The following is a 14286-nucleotide window of genomic DNA, read 5'->3' as shown; positions in this document are numbered from 1 at the left end:
AAGAAGAAGAGTCACAAAGTAAAGCTCCCAATTCTTATTTTCCCCTCTCACTATCTAAGTCCTTCCATATAACCACAGGGCAGTCTTTGGTCCTTTTGTTTACTTGCATTGCCCTTCTTAATGTTCTGCACTAAATAAAGAAATGAGACTTTCAGTTAAGTTCAATATAAAATTCCTGAGCGCATTAGGGCCACCATGCTGGATGGCATGGAGAATGCCTACAAGTCTTACTTATGAATCTCTGAGACCAGCAAAAGCCCTAGCTTATAGCTGAAGTCCCTTCAAAAGGTGGGCTTGTGTGAGAAGGGGTTAAATTTTTAGAATTATGGAGAAATAAACTAAAGGCCTATATATTCTTAACATAGATATTGGTTAACAACTAAGAAAGGGCCAGAATGGAAATACCTGGGGACCAGAAAGATATCTTCTCTGAAATTTTCACTGAAAGATGCAAAATGAAAGGTAGAAGCAATATTTTAAGGAACCAGACAGATGAATACACTTACCAATCAATCCCTCAACATCAATCTGGAGGTGCCGGCACTTGAAGTCAGGATCAGCCCCATTCTTGTGCAAAACTATCTGAGAAATACATTCTTCAATCAACCTATAGTACTGCGGTCTGTGGAAGAAATAAAACAAGGTTATGAAGGAAAACCATAATATAATTTTCGGAAGTATTCAGGATCAAGAAAAGGTAACTGCTTTGACAATAGAGGGACCCGAGGATAAATGTTTTGGAAAACACCTTTTCATAAAACTAACAGAAGCATCACTACCATGCTAAGAAACCCCCTCTTCCACATCAGGTATCCCATCTATTTCAAATAATCAAAACTTCTTGCCATCCGCCTCCGAGTGCCAATCCTTTCCCAATCCAGAAACTCAGGCTTGATTCTTCCTGTCAACGGACAGTACTATTGCTAACTCCCTACTCTGGGCAGCCTAAAAGAGCTTTCAGTCTCCCTCCCTTTGCTGTCATCTTCATTCTGCCCTACCGAAAAGGAAGGGCATTTCACCTTGTACACTCTGACCTCTTCCACAGAGATGTCTTTCAGCTGGATTAGAGGGACCACTGACAACTCCCTTTATATCTATGACTAAAAATGAAACCTAATCCTTGTCTTTTCTTTTTCCCTTTACAGACAATCTTTGAACTTAAGGATTCTGCTCTTTCCACTTAGGCTAGAATTTGAAACTTCCCACAGGTATGCCATCTCACCTGGCCTCATAGTCGTTCCGGACCAAGAGCAGGTGCTGCAGAATGGACAGGAAGTACGGCTCTGCCCTTGAATCCTTCACTGTGTTTAAGAGAATCTGGAAGACGTCGCTGACGTCAGTAGGAAGGGGAGAAGCTAAGGAAAGCAGTATTTGGACGCTATAGCAGGTGGCTTGCCCAACTCTTGGGGAAAGTAGCAAGATGCTCTCCTATTCTAACAGCTGTTCTTCCTGTAAATATTGCCTGCAACTTTTAGCTTTATAAACTTCCTTTAGCAGGAGACCAGTGAGCGGGTGGTCCTATACAGAGATAGAGGCCTGCGAGTATTTGGCTTGCAGATCAATCAGTGACAGAAACTAAAAGATAACTGCCTCAAAGTCACTTGTGGCAAGTATCAATAGGTACCAAATTATTCCTTCTGTCAGTCTCAGGAATACATATAAGGAAGCAAATTATAAGCCCACTCCCTGGCTTGTATATGGTCTCTAAAAACCAACTCTATGTCTTAGTGAACTAAGCTATTGTGTTCTAGGAGGTCTATACTAATTCTAAGGGATGCTTCCATGCTAAGCAACCCTCAATTCACCTTTCCTAACTTCCCTTGTCCATGCTGAGGTAAATAAATCCAACAGCAATCAAAAGACACCTGCCTTATCTACTGAGAAGACAGGCAAGCTGATGTCATCACCCCACACCATTCCATGAAGGGATCTACAACTGAATATCTCCTGTCTTCGACCCAGTCAGTAAAAGGATATTCCATCTCCATTCGAATGTCATCAAGCCGTCCCTTCAGGTCATAGGAATCTTCATCCCCTTGCTCATCAAACACAGTTAGTTGCACTTTCATGTCATCATTTTCAATCTTCCGAAGATCCTGTCCATGACAAAAATAAAAGTCAGGGAACCCAGAAGTGTCCTATGCTGACTAAAAACCCAAGCCTTTCAACCTGGTTTTTAAATTGAAAACCCAAGTTATCCCTGGGATGACTGGGCTATAAGAGCACGAAGGAATCATCCCAGCCTTCCTAATGGAGGGCTGCATCTTACCTGCAACACGTGATGCAGCCCCAAGCGCATCAGTTCACTTCGGATATGGACTCGGAAGTCAAGTTCTTCAGCTGGTGTGATGAGAGCATTCATCAGCTGTAGGCATCCCACCTAAAATAAAAACATTCAGCAGCTATGTCAGTGTTAACTCCTAGATATCAAGATTTCATTCTCTCTACATGCATTCTGAGGACCCCAAATACAACCTAGAAAATGTAGTACAGGACTAGAAAAATGACTTTCTGCTGGAGCAATAAGACCTGGTTTGAGCACAGGCCTGGAGAGCTCAGAGGCCTAAACAATTCCAAGAATTTGATGGTATACTTTGCTCTAGGCCTTGGTTTTCCTAACTTATAAATAGATACCATGCCTTTTTCCCATCTCAAAGTGAGGAACAGCTCTATCTCTGCCTGCTTGGAGAGGAGGATAATCATTTTCCTTTCCTAACAAATTCTGAAATATAAAATACATAGCTGGGAACGATACCATGTGCTCTATTAAAAGGTCAAATGAACTTAAGTCCTTCCATGTTGAATTCTACTGCTGGGCCCAGTTTCAGCGGATATACATGCCTTGAGTGCAATGGAGGTCCCACTTTTTAATCCATCCAGCAGCGGCTGGAAGCGTTCCACCTCATCCATCTCAGCTCTTTCTGTCATTGCCTCCAAAACCCTTTCATTCCTGCCCAGGAGAAAAGAAAGGGAGAAAATTGCCCAGGGGCTCTGACTCAGACATGCATAGCAGGTAAGATTATGCAGGGACACAGATCACTTAGGAAACGGAACACTATCAGCGTTCCGGATTTCTCACACTATTCTCCTCATCACCTGGAACGAGGGCCAGGATCATCTCTTCAGAAAAATGTGCCTTAAAACCCATCCCCAGACTCCTATCTATAAATACAAAATTAAGACCTCTGTTCTATGGACTAGAAATTGGTACAGCTTTTGGCGGGGGGCATTTAATAATACCAATTTTGAATGCATATAACATTTGGCCTATTTCTAGAAATCTATCAAACATAAATGAATAAATGTGAAAGAATATATGTACAAGGATGTTCATTATGGCATCATTTGTAACAGTAAAATTTCTTATCACCTAGAGCAAGAGCCAGATAGGCTTTAAAAAAAGAAAGTCTACCTAAAAGTCTAGCAATGGAAGAATTGTTAAATAAATTATGGGACATACATACTACAGACTGCTAAATAGCCACTAAAGATATCTATAAAGGTTCACATAAAAGGATGTCCAAGATCTACTGCTAAATAAAAAGAAACAAGCTGAAAAAAAATTAATGACATGATTTAGCTTTTGTTAAACCCCTCCACAAAAAATAAAAATCTATCCTATACGTGCAATTGGTTTTATAGGCATAAGCCATCTTCCCTTAGTTCTAGAATACCATCTTTTGGAGTTGTATATATCTTAGAATCTAGGAAATGCAATATATTTTTCTGTGCTAGAAAAAGGTCTATGAGACTGTACCAAGCCATTAACAGTGGTTATCTCTGCAGAATAGGATTTGCCAAAAGCATAAGGCTGTTAAATTTTACTTTATATACTTCTGTATTATTTGCACTTCAAAAATAGTGTTGTGTTGCTTCTGAATTTTTTTTAAATATGGAAAAAGCAGCCCTTGTCCTAGACAATACAGACATTAATGGAGATCTAGGAGCTATCCAGCTATACCTCTGATAACCAGTGGTACATTCAGGATAGCCCCCAGCACCTAACAATCTTCCTTAAGAATTAAGATTCACAGTGTTCACATCTGAGAAGAAACAGTCTTTCCTAGAATTTAAGACCAAGTGGCCACCCAAGCAACTCAATTTTCCTCTAGACTGGGGAAGATGGTAAGAGAATGGAGAGCCCGGCCAGTGTGGCTCAGTAGTTGAATGTCGACCCATGAACCAAGAAGACCCTGGTTCGATTCTCGGTGAGGGCACAGGCCCTGCTTGTGGGCTCGATCCCCAGTAGGGGGCATGCAGGAGGCAGCCGATGTATATTTTTCTCATCAATGTTTCTATCTCTCCCTCTCCCATCCTATCTCTCTCTAAAATCAATAAAAACATTTTTTTTTTTAAAAGAGAGAGAATGGAGGAGAGAAAGAATTCCAGTCACATACATGTCCTCTGGCTGTGGTAGGATACAAAGAGCAGAAAGCAGCTTAGCTGCATCAATCATCATGTTGGGAACAGCAGGATCCATGGCTCTGACCAGCAGCAGGATTCCTTCTTCCGTCTCTAACATGGTCTTGATTCCAAACTGGTAGGACAAGAACAGAAAAGGGAGGCTTAAAGATGACAGCATCTAACATGGGACAAGTTCAGGAGCCATTATGGGTTGAATGGTATTTCCCTCCAAAATTCATACTTTGCAGTTTTAACTCCCAGTACCTCAGAATGTGATTTTATTTGGACATAGGGCCATTGGCAAATGTAATTAGTTATTACAACAAGGTCATATTGGAGTAGGGTGGGTCCTTAATCCAACCACTGTTATCGTATAAAAAAAGGAAATGTGGGCATAGACATGCACACAGGGAGGATGCCATGTGAACATGAAGGCAGAGGTTGGGGTGATGTATCTACAAGTCACGGAATGCCAAATATTGCCAGAAGCTAGGATACAAGCATGGGACATACTTTCCCTCACAGCTTTCAGAAGGAACCTACCCTGCCAACACCTTGCTCTTGGACTTACAGCCTCCAAAACTGTGAGACAATAAATTTCTGTTAAGACACCCAATTTGTAGTATTTTGTTACAGCAACCCTAGCAAACTAATATAGGGGTAGAATACTTTTCCCAATAGAGCTCAACAGAAACTAGCATAGCAAGATAACTTTCTAGTAGATACAAAACAAAATTCTGTCTTCCAAGAGTAAAAATCTTGAATTTTTATGTTTCTTTTTAATGCCCCTCCCAACCCAATGGAATAAGTTAATTATAACAAAATTAAACAGTGAGGAAGACAGATTTGCACTCAGGAATGAATAAGCATGAGCTCCCTGGGTTTAAATACTAAAAAAAAATTAGAAGAAAAAAAAAGATTCTACAGTATGACTATCTGGGGGGAAAAACCCAAACATAAACCTTTCAGAAACAATAACTACAAGTCAGAAATTCAAGAATTAGCAAAAGAAACTATAAAAAGAGAAACAAAATTGAGCCTACTCTCTGAAACAAATATGGGAATTGGAGGAAAAGGGTCCAAAGAAGCATATATATGTGGCAATCAAAAAGTTGTAATACTAAAAGGGAAAGCTGGAAATCTTAAACCTCATTTTCCTAGGACTTTTGTGGAGTATGCCAATAGACGAGAAAGAATAGGGGTCATCATGGAGGCTGGAATGAAAATGGAAAAAATCTCACCTTGTTGTTCATAAAAGCTTTCAAGCAGCGAATGATCTCATGCTTGTTACGGCTGTCGTAGCTCCTGCACATAGAAGACATAATCACTGAAGTCCCTTTATTCTATACCCCTCTCCCATTTCACTTTTCAATCTTGCAAACAAGGGTCTCAGGAACATCCCCAACTAGTAGCTGAGTAAATTCTACCCCACGGCACTTTGCCCTGAAACACTGGCAAAAACAGGTAGCTGAAGAAGGATCCCCACCAAAGACCTTTGGTTAATCCTCTCGAAATCCAAGATTTAGTATTACATTAAAATTTCCCGTTAATTCCTTCTGGCTAAGTGCTAAATTCTATCAGGATAACACCCCATCTACTACTGCTTGCCTCACTACTTCAAAGGTCTGAAGTCTGTGTTCAGGGTGTATAGGCCCTGGGTTTTGTTTTGGAAAGATTCCAGGAAGTAAAGAAGCTGCTTTGGGTGAGGCTGGCTTCAAGGTAAGCTAATTCAAGGTTTCCCAATATTATTCTAACCCTGAAGAAACTAGTCATAAAACTAGTTCCAAACTGATGAAGTGTATAATAAGTTTCCAAATGAGATAGGACGCAGATCAGATCACGGGAGCTCTGGACTAAATATCAGACCCTATTTCCTACATAAGTCCCTAGGTTGAGATTCATAATCTTATGTGGTATATTTCCTGTGTCACCATGAAATTTAAGTTCCTTCTCTCTTTCCTATATCTATAATCATCACTCATCCGCTCGTCACCCCTAGGATAATCCCCATTCTCAGCTAACAGCATATTCCCCTAGTCCATAACTTTGCATTTAACTGCTATTTTCTCCTTGAAATAAAATAGCCAAGTCCCCTACCACCCTCCACCTAGAAGATGTCAAAACTTCAGAGTTCTTACCCAGGAGTCTCCTCTTTCTCATCATGGAGTCGTTTAAGGATGTCTAACAAGGAGGCCAGGCCCTCAGCACCAAATGTTTGCACCCAGCTGTAAGGAACAGACAGAGACAATGCAATATTAAATCAAATCAATAAATTTGTCTGCACAAAAACAAAGTTTATCCTGGCAACTCCTTACTCCCTATCCAGAACATTCTCATATTTCCCTGACTCCTGGATCTTCAATCCCCACCAGTGAACTCTAACCCTGGGCTCACTCCTGATACCACCTCAGAATTCTCACCTGACAGGGTTGTTGTTGAGGGAGACACGGAGGGACTCCAGGCAGCTGAGCAGAGACATATCCCGCAAGCCTGACCTCAACTCCTGAATGTACATCATGGGAGACCGAGAGCTCTCCTTTTGGCTCATGCCCTAGACAGGAGCATATAGAGAGATTAGTAAACCCTGGACCTAATCACAAATTGGACTAGTATTAGTCAATACAGCTTAAATAATATCAAGGCAGATACCCATCACACTTACCAACAAACTGTGAGACTCAGAATTTCCCATCCCACTCCCCATGTACACTTCATGAAAATTGAATCAGACAAAAAGTATGTGAGAGTAATTTGGGTGAAAGTGTGAAAAGAGTAGCCTTCTGTAACAGAATGAGGCAGCACTGATGCAGACACAAAATGTTCTAGGAAACAGGTCCGAGATAAGGGCACTGTCTCTATGTCAGAGGTACCCGCCCCCGAACTCACAGCCTTGGAGGTGTGCAAGTATTGGGACACCATCTCCCTCTTGATAATAATGTCCTTCTCCCTCAAAGGCTGCTGTTTCTCTTCATTCAGATTCATATCCACCTAGAAGGAGGGGAAAATGGAAAAAACAAAATGGCCTCAAATTCCTTATAAGTTTTCAGTATTTAATATTTTGTATACTTAGTGAAGAGTCCAACACATTAAATGCTTATTGAATAAATAAATTTTCCTGACCCTTAGAGATTTAAGCCATAACAGATGACGAAAATTCCTCAGGGACAAACGTGGTTAATATTTTAGTATAAATCCTCGTAGACATTTTTATACATATACACTTAACTTTTTTCCTAACAAAAATGGACTCTTAATGTAGATGAAAATTTTATTTTGTATTATTGAAAGCACACATAATGTTTTCTGCACTTATGATGACCTTAATAATCTCTTCATACTCAAGTACTGAGTGACTGACATCACCCAGACACCAGCAAAATCTACAGCACTCTAGGGCCTAAGCACCCATCACCCCCGCTGCACTCAGTCCCTGTACAAACTCCTTCCCCATGAAGAAAGAACTGGAGACTGTGAAAAAAAACCCTCAACAGACATAACCTAGAGCGTGTTATTGGGGGAAAGGCTCTACCTGAGCCTATGACATGTATAACCACGGGTCTGAGCCCAGCACCACTGTGAGCACAAGTTTAACCCTAAAAAGTCCAGAATATTATTTGAAATGAGGAACGCATGGGGAAAAATGGATATAATCTATTTCTTCTTGGCATGTGTTTGGGGGGGTGTTTGTGTGTAGGAATCACTCCCCCCAAATAGCAATATTAATTCGACACTTTCTGACTCAATTCCTGGTTCTTTTCCCCTCATTTTACAGGTGAATTGAACACAGAAGTTTCAAACTGCTGGCCCTCGGGTTGAATCAGGCCCAAAGATAAAGTATGTTTTACTTGGCTAGCTCAACATTTTAAATTTTGGAAACTTCAAATGAAAATATGGATTCCTAGCATCAAGGAATGTAACCATCAAATTTCAAATTGAGGGAAACTCTACAAGTCAAACTGTTTCTATAGGAAAACCTATAGAGTAAATGAAAGTTAAGGGAGTATTAGGTACAATGAACCTCATATGGTATTGTGATTTGAATAAAAAAATTATTTTTCAGCCTGGAGTGGAGTGGCTCAGTGGTTGAGCATTGACCCATGAATCAGGAGGTCACAGTTTGATTCCCAGTCAAGGCACACGCCCGGGGTTACAGGCTCGATCCCCAGTAGGGGGCGTGCAGGAGGGAGCCAATTAATGACCCTCTTTCATTACTGATGTTTCTATCTCTCTCCTCCCTGCCTCTCTCTGAAATCAATAAAAACCTATTTTTTAAAAAATTATATTTAGCCCAGCCGGGCGTGGCTCAGCGGTTCAGCATCGACCTAGGATCCAGGCGATCGGGGTTCGATTCCCGGTCAGGGCACATGCCTGGGTTGCGGGCTTGATCAAAGACTCTCTCATCACTGATGTTTCTATCTCTCTCTCTCCCTCTCCTTTCCTCTCTCTGAAATCAATAAAGATATATTAAATAAATAAATAAATAAATAAATAAATAAATAAATAAATAAATAAATAAATAAATAAAAATTATCTTTAAAAAATAACCTAATTGGAGAAATCTGAATGTTGGTTATGATATTTGATACTATTAAAGAATTATTGTGTGTGGTTTTTTACTACAGATTTCTGGCTTCTTTTGAAAAATATAAATAGCTGGCACTACTGGGCTAGTATTCCCAACTGGAATGCTACAAAACCTACTGGAACTAATAAAAATGTTACTGCAGCCCTCATTTTTATCATCATCTATCTAGCCTGTTTAACTTATACTACCTCCCTGGCCCTGACGACATCTAAATTTGTAATCCAAGGCCAAGAGATTGTCTCAATAGATCGCACTCTTAGACTCTTAATGCACTTGGATTACTAAGAGACAAACTAAGAGGTTCAGTGAAAAATAATAACAGTAGTGCTGCTTTACTATGTACCAGGTCCTATCTTAAGAATTTTAAGCCTATGCCTTTAAATTGTTAGGTCTGCACTAATCTCTATCTGAATCTGAGATCATATATCCAGGCAATATACAGGTCTTATGAAACCTTAAAAGCATGTACTCAAAACTTTCCAAGACTTATCACTAATGGACATCCACTGAATGTCCCCCTCACTGAGTGTTCCTCACTAAGAACAACAAAGTAAGCCACATCCATGTATATGTCATTACTAAACTGACTTCAGCAACAATCTTAAAGGTCTAGTGATTATAGCATCAGAATTCTCTTTTCAGATTCACCACTAAATAGAAGACCTTGGGCAAATGATGTCTTTCCATTCCTCAGTTTCTTCTTTGTACAGAGTTCACTGTGAATGTTTCAACATTTTATCTACTCTGGCTAACTTAAAGTCTCTACACTACCATGAATTGATCCACTCACCCTATATCTTTGTGGCTAAAGTGTTGCTGGGCAAAAGGATATTACCAAGGTGGTCCGTGATCAGACACTTCCCAGCCTAACTCACAGATTTCAATCTTATGTACTGGTGCTTATATATTTAGTGCCCTTGTTAATGGGACTGCTATTAAGAAGTTCCCTATTAAACCTGGAATTCTTTGTAATTAAGGGCTAGTTAGAGGGACTGCACAAAAAAGGGACCACCATGCCCAAATGCATTATCAGAAAGAAACGTTTTGGGGTGGGAAACTTACCAGCATCTGTTCAAAAAGTAGTAAAACCTGTTCATCTGGAATATCTTGCAATGAATGTGCTGTGGGATCATCCCCATATGATGAAGAATTTCTATGCGAAGAATTGGGCTTTTCCTTCTCCTTCTTAATTCTCATGCTAGTAAATCTCTCCAGCTGAGAAAAAGAAAAAATTATTAGCAGCAATCCATTTTCATTTACACAACTAACCACACATCAAATAGCCAACCCTCTAACCTCTTAGACATGCATGATTCCTCTGGTTTGTGGACAGTCCAAGACTCTACTGACTCTGTACTCTCGTCTTTATCCAAAAATAAAAGGATTGGAGTATTAAGATTTGGAATCTCTCTAAAAAGAGAAAACTTGGTTCTTGTGCTCCCCTGTCATTTCTAGCAGCACAGAACTGAAAGTATCTCATGTATGAGCTATCTCAATAAAATGCCCTTTGTTTCCCTATAGCTATCCAATAAAAAATCTGGCCAGGTCCTCAGAGAATCCTTCCCTTTGAGAAGTAAATATGACCACAGATTTTAATAGATGTAAGTCACAGAGAATGAATGAGTCAATGCCTTCAAACCAGGAACCATTCCTTTTTCTTTCTTCTGTACATGCCATAGCACTTGTTATATAGGCAGAAAAGTTCAATACATAGTCTTCAAAATCCCCTTTGCAAAGAATACAATGTACTTCAGGGGTATATGTGCCATCTCTCTGCCAACAAAATGCTCATGAACCATTCCTCAAACCTAAACTGGAGATGCTCAAATCAAAAAGAGCTGCAACTTCTCAGCTCTACCTGTTTGAGAATAATAAGTATCTGCAAGCATTATGGAGCTTCAAGTGATGAGTGGCATTCCAGACTGCAAGTAGGCTTGGAGTTTAAAGAAAATGGTAACCTTGGGAGCCAATGAGTGTGCCAGGGAAATGCATGCAATGAGCTAAGTATGAGCAAAAAGTTAGGAAAAAGCTCTGGGATGCTTTGAGAACAGAAAAAGCTTTGAGAACAGAACTTATACCACGATTACAAGTTATAGAAAATCAAAGTTACAGTAACTGGTAAATATCATAGTGTAGAAAATGAGCTAGAACATGCACATGCTGAACAATATTTCCTTACCTCATCTGCCATGAGCCGCTTCAGAGTCTAGGAAACAGAAAAAAAGAGGGAGAAGAAAGAGAAGAGGGATCAGTGAAATACCAGGAAACCTCCCAAACACCAGATGAGTTGGGGGGAAAAAGGAGAAAATGAATTGGAAGTTACTTCCCACAAGCTAAAAGATTTCTGCCCAACTATTCCTTAGCACATTCCCTTAAGAAAGGGGTAAGGAATTTTAAGGTCACTAACATATGGCTCTTTGAAGAAGAAAAAAAAAGAGATGGAGATCTGAAAGGACTCTGAATCCAATGACCAATAAACCTATGAAATGTGATCAACTTTATTGGTAAACAAGGAAATGCAAACTAAAACCACAATGAGATTTCGTTTTGCACTTGCCGAGACGGGCAAAAATTTTCATGTCTGTCGAGTTACACAGCGGTGGAAGTTCTCACACATTGTTGGTGGTAATGTAAGCTGCTATGGCCATTTTTGGAAAACAGTATGGGCATTATCTGGTAGAGTTAATATACTATACCTCAACAAATTAACTTTTATATATCTACCCTGTAGAAACTTGCACATATGTAGCAGGATGTGTATAATGAGAATGCTCACAGCAACACTATATTATCTAAAACAGAGAACCATCCAAATAGCCATCAAGAGTAGAATGGACAGCTCTGGCCTGGGTGGCTCAATTGGTTGGGTGTTGTCCTGTGCACCAAAAGGTTGCTGGTTTGATTCCTGGTCAGGGCACATGCCCGGGGTTGTGGGCTCAATCCCTGGTAGGGGGCATGCAGGAGGCAGCCAATCGATCTCTCTCTCCCCCTTTTCTCTCTCTAAAAATCAATAAAAAAATTTTAACAAAAAAAGTAAAATGGATAAACTGGCATATTGGTACAGTGGAAATCAATTACATAAAGAAAGTGAATGGCCCTGGCCAGTGTGACTCAGTTGCTTGGAACATAGTCCCATACATCAAAAGGTGGTGGGTTCAATTTCCAGTCAGGGCATGTACCTAGGTTGCGGGTTTGGTTGGGGTGCGTGCAGGAGGCAACTGATCAATGTTTCTCTCTCACACTGATATTTCTTTCTCTTTCTTTCTCTCCCTTCCTCTCTCTAAAAAATCAATTAAAAAAAGTGAATGAACTTACAATTACTCACAAACATAAAAATGAATGTATTACTTAATTTACATTGAGTTTAAAACCATATAAAACTGAATTATATTATTTAGAATATAAAATTATAAAAGGAATAATTACCACAAATATCAAAAAAGTGGTTACCTGAGGTGGGTGAAAACTGTGTTTGCAAAAGGAAACAAGGGGGTTTCTGGGGTGCTTACAATATTCTATTTCTTGACACGAATGATGGTTACACAGGTGTTTGGTTTATAATTATAAGTTTTATGTTCTCTTCTGTACACATACTACATCTTACTAAGGAAAAAAGTCTGAACAAGCAGGTGTGGGAAAGCAGGAATTTTTTTTCACCCTAACACTTAATTTTTAAACCATATTATTTTTGCTAACGTCCATAGAAGAGTATAGTGACTACCTCTTGACTAAACTCCCTCAACTTCTGACCCTGCCACAAAACTACTTTACTAACTTTTTTATAGACAAGAAATATCTATCATTATGTTCATGTTCCCCATGTCAGTGTTCAGTTAAATCCAGTTAAACTGTGAATCTTTTTTTTTATTTTTTTAAAATATATCTTTATTGATTTCAGAGAGAGGAAAGGAGAGGGAAAGAGAGAGACAGAAACATCAATGATGAGAGAGTCATTGATCAAGCCCGCAACCCAGGCATGTGCCCTGACCAGGAATCGAACCCTGATCGCCTGGATCCTAGGTCGATGCTCAACCGCTGAGCCACGCCTGGCCAGGCTAAACTGTGAATCTTAACTTTGCTCTCCATGGTCAAGGAGGTCAAGCTTCCGCTGACTGAGTGCTAATCACTTGAAACTATAAAAACCTTGCTCAGCATCAACGAAATTTATAACTTTTTAAAAAAAATCTTTATTGATTTCAGAGAGAGGAAGGGAGAGGGAGAAAGAGAGATAGAAACATCAATGATGAGAAAGTCATCATTGATCAGCAGCCTCCTGCATGTCCCCAATGGGGATTGAGCCCGCAACGCAGGCATGTGCCCCAACCAGGAATCGAACTGCAATCTCCTGGATCCCAGGTGGATGTTCAACCTCTGAGCCACGCCCAGCCAGCCTCAATGAAATTTAAATTTACTCGGTGTGATCTTCCTACTGGGGAGTGAAGGTAGAAGGATGATGAAGGAGAGACAGCAACACCCAAGGAGACTAACAGTTCCTTTTATCAGCACCCTAAGTAGCCTGGCACACAGAAATGACACAAGCTACAAAAAGGATGAGTTGAGTGTGAACAGTTTAGGTTGCCATTGCCAAGGTCAAACTTATTTGCTCCTAGAGCAACTGCTTCCAGCACCTGTCCTCCATACACAAAATGTTCCCTCAGGTACAAGCAAAACCTAAACAATTCTTGGATGGATGCAACATAGGTAACAGAACCTGGATGTAATGAATCAGTGCCAGCTGGATTGTTCACAGCTGCAGGGAAACCAGAAACCTGTTCTGCCTACAGACTCTTATTTCTCTTCCATCCATCCCCACTACTACCACCCAAGTTCACACCATTATTATCTCCTGCTTAGTTAACTGCAACAGGCTCCTAACTGATCTCGCTGCCTTCAGTCCCATTTGCACTACACCAAATCCATCTCCACACTATACACCCAAGAGTAATCTTTCTAAAATGCCAACCTTTTAAAGTGCTATTTTGCCATTTAAACCCCTTCAATAGCTCCCCACTGCCTTCAGGTCAAAATCCAAATTCCTTAGCATGGCATTTAACATTTCTGGCTTGTTTCCAACTCATCTCTCAACAAACTCTCCCTCAAGCTCTTCTAGGCATCTTGAACTAGCTGCAAGTTCCAAACAGATCACGCTGTCTCACCACCCAAGTCTCCCCAGGCTGCAGCTTCCCTCAGCCTAGACTGTGTTTTCAAGGCTAACTCCAAGATGCCCTACAGGGTGACACCTCTAATTGGACAGGTACCGTTCCTTGTGTTCCCACAGTAATAGGTACTTGCCTGTC

General features: G+C 40.3%; 1 protein-coding gene across 2 annotated transcripts in view; it reads right to left on the bottom strand.

Moving 5' to 3' along the window:
• DIAPH1 (diaphanous related formin 1) overlaps positions 1–14286 on the bottom strand; it is a 90353-nt gene that overhangs the window by 52680 nt on the left and 23387 nt on the right. Inside the window, exons 2-13 of one of the 2 annotated variants that reach the window (XM_081134794.1) lie at positions 11169–11195; positions 10052–10204; positions 7291–7392; positions 6825–6955; positions 6543–6629; positions 5646–5709; positions 4398–4537; positions 2842–2950; positions 2270–2380; positions 1978–2096; positions 1223–1339; positions 507–622 (exon numbers count right to left, since the gene is read on the bottom strand). In XM_081134794.1, the coding sequence (XP_080990920.1) occupies positions 507–622; positions 1223–1339; positions 1978–2096; positions 2270–2380; positions 2842–2950; positions 4398–4537; positions 5646–5709; positions 6543–6629; positions 6825–6955; positions 7291–7392; positions 10052–10204; positions 11169–11195 (1276 nt within the window). The remainder of the gene's footprint in view (positions 1–506; positions 623–1222; positions 1340–1977; positions 2097–2269; positions 2381–2841; positions 2951–4397; positions 4538–5645; positions 5710–6542; positions 6630–6824; positions 6956–7290; positions 7393–10051; positions 10205–11168; positions 11196–14286) is intronic. The other variant, XM_081134795.1, reaches the window with a different exon arrangement.

This window comes from Miniopterus schreibersii (genome assembly GCF_964146895.1).
Source record: "Miniopterus schreibersii genome assembly, chromosome: 4".
Taxonomy (NCBI): Eukaryota; Metazoa; Chordata; class Mammalia; order Chiroptera; family Miniopteridae; genus Miniopterus; species Miniopterus schreibersii.
The sequence above is the reverse complement of the archived record's forward strand: the minus strand, read 5'-3'. Positions and strand labels throughout refer to the sequence as shown.